The 7,938-nt window shown below is 32.3% G+C and overlaps 1 protein-coding gene across 1 annotated transcript in view; it reads left to right on the forward strand.

Moving 5' to 3' along the window:
- LOC145277664 (putative bifunctional dTTP/UTP pyrophosphatase/methyltransferase protein) overlaps window positions 1-4,865 on the forward strand; it is an 82,519-nt gene extending 77,654 nt beyond the window's left edge. Inside the window, exon 2 of the mRNA XM_080129325.1 lies at window positions 1,578-4,865. Within this exon, the coding sequence (XP_079985451.1) occupies window positions 1,578-1,908 (331 nt within the window). The 3' untranslated portion in view covers window positions 1,909-4,865. The remainder of the gene's footprint in view (window positions 1-1,577) is intronic.
- Window positions 4,866-7,938: the final 3,073 nt, after the last annotated feature.

The following is a 7,938-nucleotide window of genomic DNA, read 5'->3' on the forward strand; positions in this document are numbered from 1 at the left end:
TAGATATAACTTTTTAAAAATTGGAAAAAAACAAAACAGCGAACGTGATGCAAAATAAGCGAACGAAAAAGAAATAGCATGAATAACCCTGTTTAAATGTTAAAAGTTCTTTTAAAAAAATCGGGACCCCCCCCCCCGCGAACATGATGGAAAAATGAAAAAAAACGAACATAAAAGTGTCATAAATAGGTTACCTCTATTTCAATATTAAAACTTTAAAAATCGAAAAAAGAAAATCTGATATCTAGGCTCAAACATGCAATCTTAAGATGACGACACTGCCACTATAATGACTGGTCTATGATCTAATTCGAAAAAGGACGTTTTTTTTTTTTGCGCATGCATGTTTGACTAAATTGGCATGAACGATTTTTTTGCTACCCCTCCCTGTAGAAAAGTGTCCAGTTAAAGGTGAAGAAATTAACGTTTTTAGCCATTTTTTTTCGATATTTGTTGGTTGAATGGTCGAGCTTTAAAACAATACCGATTTCATGAAAATCAGTCTCCTCTGTTGAAAGTTTTAGGTAGACATATAGACATACATACATACATACATACATACATACAGATTTTTGCCCTTTATATTATGTTATTAATCATATAATGCTTAAGTCTTTTTTTTTTCTTTTTTTTTAAGATAATGGGATTTTACTCCATTTATAAACTGGCTTGATCTAATAATTGCTTTCCTCATGTTTAATTTTTATGACATTAGTAATCTTCTTGAGCAGTGAACAACTGTATATTTTTTTTTTATCTCCTTAAGCCTTCCATGTTCATTCCAGTAAATAATTGTTCACACCTCCATACGGTATGTATGCACGGTTCGTTGTCTTCAAGCAAACTCACCCATTCATCAAAAGGTTTGCTTTTATGCAGCTTAGGATCATCTAATTTGCATACAAATGGCAAGAATTCACTTTACTTTTGCATGACTGTTTAGCATAAAATCAGTTGTGCGTCAGTTTTTCTATTGTTAAGTAACATACAAACACGTGGGCGTTTCTGATGTAAATTATTTTTGCAATCACTACAATTGTTCCCCACGCATTTGTAAGGATTTTACACTTATTCGCAGCCTAGTTTTCAAAACAGCAAAATTTGACTTCTGGATCAGTAGCACATAAGATGCAAATTTTCTCGTTTCCAACAAAGTTTGAATTTACATAATTTAGTGGCTAATTCTGCTATCAATCGTGTTAAAATAAACTTATTAATATTTATCTTTTGCAAAGATCTCTGTGATCAGATTAAATTTTTTTTTTTTTAACTCTTTATGACCTGAATTATGTAGATGATTAAAAAAAAATATTTGTTAATTTTAGATGGCAGCATACTGAATGTAAGCAATGGACAGTTGCAATCTGAAGGTATCTGGCACCCAGATACTGAACTAATATGTACAAGGCGTGTTTGAATAAATTCCGGCTTTATTTATGCCATTATATTCATTTATTTACAACTGAATGAATTAGTTCAACCAGGTCATAAAGGGTTAAATATATTGAAAATAAAGTTTTGGTTTGAGATATCTAATTTTATTAAAATGATACTTTCTATTTCTTTTTATTTTCCAGGCCTCACATTGCAATAACTGGTTTTACCTTGATTACCCCTGGTACGTGGAAGGTTGGACACCTGCTGAAGGAATCAGAAGACAAACCAACTCTTTGTGTGTCACTTGGGTATGAGACCACGGAGGTTTTCATGACTGATCTGGCTCCCGAAATTATCGACTCCTATGTTAAAACTGGTGAGCCAATGGGCAGGGCAGGGTCCTACAGCATCCAAGATTTGGCGGCTACTTTCGTTGAGTCTATAAATGGTGACTACTACAACGTGGTCGGGCTTCCTCTGCATGCATTTTCACGGCAGCTTCTGCACATATGCATGACAAAGCAGGATTAGAATTTTTACGAAGCGTATTTGAATGGTATCTATTCAAGGTGATATCTCTAACAGGCCTGGCAACTGTGAAATAAAAATTATGATGGAAGGTTAATATATGGGAATCTAAATTTGGACTTTATATCAATTAGTAAATCCGTTTGTAAGAATGGATATGGTAATAATATTCAGCAATCAATTATTAACTATACCAATATAATGATATGTTAATAATAATATGTTAATAATAATATGTTAATAATAATATGCTATGGCAATTTTATGTTTTTGTGTACGTTATCACTCTTCGCCTCCTTTTTGAAAGATAGGATTACACAATCACTGAAGTTGCAATGTAAATTTTAAAATGTCATCTGATCTCTGACTAAAAATCACTTTATTTGTCTTTGAGCTAGGATGAAAGTGTAGTATCTGTTCTACGTTTATGCTGGATGTCTTTAGAATGAAACGCTATCACCCTTTTATAAAAGATGGGACATGCAATTGTTAAAGATGTAATGTAAAAAAAAAAAAAAAAAAATGGCATTTAAAAGTTTTATCTGATGCCACTATTGTAGCAAATGTGGAATTCTAAAATACACTTTTATTGGCTTTTGGGTGAGGATTAAAAAAAACAAAAGCAAACAATTTGGGAATCTAAAGTAGAACAACCTCTGAAGTGAATGTGGTATTATGGTGATTGAGTATTCTAGCTAAGAAAATATTAGACAAATATTAGGTGCAGTGACAAGGATGACCGTAGACTCCCCCTCCTCACATTTTTAATCGCTTAATTTGTTTTGATAAATGTAACATTATTTTTACTTGAATAAATTTTTGCAAGTGTAAGATCTGTTCTGTTCAAAGATGGTACAATAATATTGTGGAGTCTGCATTCACACTTAACATTCATAGAATGAAAATGTTCTACAAACTCGTACAAATACTTAACAGACAAACGCTCCTCCATAATATACATGTTCTTAAATTGCATTAGCCAAATACTTAGTATGTATCAGTTCGAACAAATTTGTACAATCTCGTCTGAATTCGCGCAAGACATTAACAGAATTGAAATATGTCTCCAAAAGCACAGCAGCAGATAGATAATACAACTGTGGAATTTCCAAAGGTTTCATTAGTTGTTATTATTATTATATTAACTATAAGAATTATTGACTTATTAATAACACCTTTTGACTAAAGATTACATATTTTAGTAAATGTAATTATTCAAAGAAAAGTGATATCTTAATCATGCTCATCTCCATTTGTTGACCTTAGTTGCATAGCTGCCAGGCCTGTCGTAGGTGTTGCTTTACTGTGACTCAAATAGAAAGTCTGATATTAAACTTTAATGTGTTTTTGGATTTATTGATTGAATGATTGGTTATTTAAAACATAAAAATAAAAACATGTTCTAATTTTTCTTGGTCTCATAAGATTTCCGCCATTGTTGAAAAATTAAAAAAAAAAAAAAAAATCATTTTCAATAATTATTAATATGCTATTATTTACATTGGAGTGGGTGTTGAGTTTTATTAAGCAAAAGATTCTGAGCCTTTCCACAAGATACACATACAGAAATATTTATATATTTAACGATACACTGAAATGCTCACACACCACACACACATATAATATATATTATTTTATTTAAAAACTATATATTAGTGTTGATCAAACACTGTATATTTTTTTTAATAAAATAATTTATATTAACTCTTGGTGGTTGAGCCCTTTATTGGCATTTTTTTTTTTTTTTTTTTCAACTAACTTGTTATACATGCTACACACACACACACACACACACACACATATATATATATATATATATATATATATATATATATATATATATATATAAAAATATTTATTTTAGATTGTTAACACTGTCTCAGATCAACTGAGAAACCTGTATTTGTAGTCGATTGTTGTGCTGAGACTGACCCTTGGCAACGAAAGATGCAAGGAAGACCTTGTGTCAAGTCTTGTCTTTGTGGAGAGGAAGCCAATGTATACACACCATTCAGAAATTTTAAAACAATTCTTAAGAATAGATAATCCATAAAACTTCAGGAAAATGTAAAAATAAGCCAAATTTACTATTTATTGCTGTGTTTGAAAATATATTGAGTCATATGTACGAAGTCTGTTGTGTTAATTTGTCGCGGTTTAAAACTTCATATCTGAATCACCGTTTTTGAGAAACTGATTTTATATATATATATATATATATATATATATATATATATATATATATAATGGGAGAGAGAGAGACTTGAATACAAATCTATCTATCTATATCTATCTCTGTCTCTCTCTCTATCTATCTATATATATATATATATATATATATAGTAATTTATAAAATATATATGGCGATTAAGCTACACTGAATATTCCGCGTTTCATCCACTCTAGGACTCCTCAGGCTTATGCGCATAAGCCTGAGGAGTCCTAGAGTGGATAAAATGTGGAATATTCAGTGTAGCTTAATCACCATATATATTTTATAAATTACTAACTAGCTCTACCTACGTATTGAGCACTTTTGAAGTAAATACTTAAAGTTTACGCATAAATCTATACTTTCGTATATTAATTTTATGCGAGTAAATTAAGTAGTTATATATATATATATATATATATATATATATATATATATATATATATATATATATATATATATACACACACACACATGCATGCACACCTATCTTGTTAGGACTTGGATATTGACATTGTTGTTTTGTTTCCCAAAAATCATTGAGATGAAATATTTTCTATATTTTATTTGTACTTTTTTTTTTTTTAGGGCTGGGGACAATTAAACATTTTTTTAAAATTTAGTGTCCTTAATTTTAAGGGATGGACTTCTTTTGATTGACTTTTCCTCTTGAAAATCATGAAAAAATGATTATGAAAAAAAATTTTTTTACCTCATTAAAATGAAAGAAAAAAAATACAACATTCAACTTATCTTTGTTTTTTATATTTGTATGTTAATATTTGTACTTTTTTGTTATGCTAAATTCTTTCTTGGATTCTGCATTTTTGGAGTTTACCGTCATTGGACACTTTACCCTTCACCAGAATATCCATTCACATGAAATCACTTTTTTATTCACCTTATTCCCTCTGCTTCATTTTTTGTTATCAAGTAAGATTTATGACTTACTTGTAGTTTCATTAAATACTTTTGCAAGCAAAATCCGATCCCACATTTTGCTAAATCCTACCCTCTGATGAGAAGGAAAGTGTTTCTTCGAAACTCCACGGATTAAGAACTATCCACTTATTTAGTGTTTCCTTTTTAAAATTAAATATGTTTTTAACACTTTCAAAGTGTCTTTTAACATGTTTTATTAACTACTTGTTCTTATATATATATATATGTGTGTGTATATAATTATTACAATAATAATTATTTAATACCTACAGACACTGGTGTTTCATCCTTTCGGGGATCATCAGTGCAGGGTGACACGATTACTACCGGTTAGGAGATTCGAACCCGGCCACAGTCATCTCTAACTCCTTTAGCAAGGAACAAACCTTACGGCCAATCTCAACTGCGAGAAATATTGTTGAAATTTTAACCTTTATTTTTTAAATGTCGTAATGTAGTGATCTAATGACTATAACATCATGATCTTTGCATGTTAGCTTAGGTGACTGACATTCTATTTCAGCTTTAAGCATAAATGAAAATTGTAAACGAAAATTTGCATGTAAAATTTATTTTTCGACAGAATATCTCGAAGATGATTAATAAATCCTTATTCAGCAGAGTTTCAACGAATGCAAAATTCTTTTTTTCAGAGGAAAGAAATATGTTAGCAAATTTATACATAATGAAAAGCTTAAAATTTGCTGCTTTTTGCATTGTATGAAACATATGACCGTGGTCATAAAATGCAAACAAAAAAAAAAAAATTTCTAGACTGTTTATAAAAATGAAAAACAAAGCAAAATAGGAAATTCTAGAGTATAATGAAGTCTTTTGGTGAGATCAAGAAACGATATTCGAAATTTCAATCTATCTCAATTCACAATGATGAAGTTTGGTAATATTCCAATCCAATGTGGTTAAGATAGATTATTTTGAAAAAGTTGAAATAAAATTAGATCCATGGTCGACAGGCCTCGAATAATATGGGATGTCAGATACAAGTAAAAAAAAAAACAGGAAACGGCCAGCCTTGATCCTTCCATGCCAGGAAGCTTATTATTTTGTAGGGATTAATATAAATATTTATATTTATATTAAATTGAAGTTCACATGTGCTCATTATCCAGTAAACTTATCTACTGCATGATTTGTGTGTGCGTGTGTGTGTGTGTATATATATATATATATATATATATATATATATATATATATATATATATATATATATATATTTTTAATTTTTTGTTTTTATTACATTTTCACTCCAAATAAGGCACATTGCCACTTTGATGTAGAGGGCTACTGTTAGAGACACAGGCTACAGAGGTACTAGGTGGGGAGTTGGGCAGCAAGATGTCGGTTCACATTACACTTGAACTTCTGCATGTCAGTACAGTTGGGGAAGCAGGAATCTGGAAGGGAATTCCAAAGTCTAGCGTTTCTGGGGAAGAAACTACTGAAGTAGAAGGCTTTCTTACATCTAGGGATCTCTATTGTGAAGGGGTGGGATTTTACTGCTTGTTGGGTTTGTTGTGGGTTATTTATGTCATAGGGGCACAAGTGCTTGCAGTCCGTCGGAACATTCACCGTTAAAGTACTTGTAGAAAAGGCAAAGGCATGCTACATTTCGTCGGTGTGGCAGGCTGAAGCTTGGATGATAGTTCAGGACCTATTAGGTTGGTGACTCTCTTTTGAACCTTGTCTAGGAGCGAGAGACTAGTAGCAGATGCACCAGCCCAAATATGACAATACGCCATACATGGGCGAATGGTGGCCTTACAGAGGTACAGGATACTTTTAGGCGTTAGTAGCTTTCTAGCATGGTAGAGAGAACTTACCTTTTACGCAGCTGTCCTGGCAATACTCTCAATGTAATTGTTCCAACTCATGTTTCCTGTGAACGTTAGGCTGAGGAGTTTGAAAGATGTGCTTTCAGATAAGGAGTCTTTGGCCATTGCTATTGGTGGTAGAGAAGGTTTTTTGTAGTTATTGAAGGAAACAAGTTTAGTCTTGGCAGCATTGAATGTGACCATCCATTTTTGTCCTCATTCCACTACAGATTGAAGGTAATCCTCTAGTGTTTCTGCCATTTCTTTAGATATGTGTTCATTTTTTTTCCTGTCGTGTCTGTTATAGAGCGTGGTGTCATCAGCATATATACCCATCTCACAGACAATTTTGTGAGGGAGGTCATTTATGAATATTAGGAATAATAGACATCCAAGGATAGACCCCTGTGGCACTCCTGCATTTATATCACATTGTTTAGACGTACGACCGTCGAGGACAACCTTGATTTTTCTCTTATCTAAGAAGGATTTAATTATGTTATGTATTCTTCCAGTGATACCATATGATCTGATTTTCCTGAGAAGACCTTCATGCCATACCCTGTCAAAAGCCTTAGATATGTCTTGAGCTACCGCTCTACCCTCCCTTGCTTTGTCAAGTGAATGGTATATATGCTCAGAGATTAGTTAGGATGTCTGCTGTGGAACAGGCTTGCCTAAATCCTTATTGTTGGTCAGTTAGAAGTTTAGCATCTGCAAGGTGATGGACTAGAACTTGGTTAATTATGGACTCAAATATTTTGGCAAAAAGTGGGAGGAGGCTAATGGGGCAGTAATTAATTGGGTCAGTTCTTTCGCCAGAATTCTTGAAAACTGGTACCACAGAAGCAGTTTTCCAGCAGGCAGGAAAGCAAGATTTATTAAGGCATTTGTTGTAAAATTTGGAGAGGATTGGAGCTACTTCGGCGGAGCCCTTTTTTAATAGCACAGCCGGAATGAGATCAGGTCCACATTCTTTTGCAGTATCAAGATTTTTTATGATAGCATGCACCTGGGAAGGGGTGATTTTCAGATCATCTAGTGTGG

Source organism: Euprymna scolopes, chromosome 6 (assembly GCF_053919585.1).
Source record: "Euprymna scolopes isolate OS-2025 chromosome 6, ASM5391958v1, whole genome shotgun sequence".
Lineage (NCBI taxonomy): Eukaryota > Metazoa > Mollusca > Cephalopoda > Sepiida > Sepiolidae > Euprymna > Euprymna scolopes.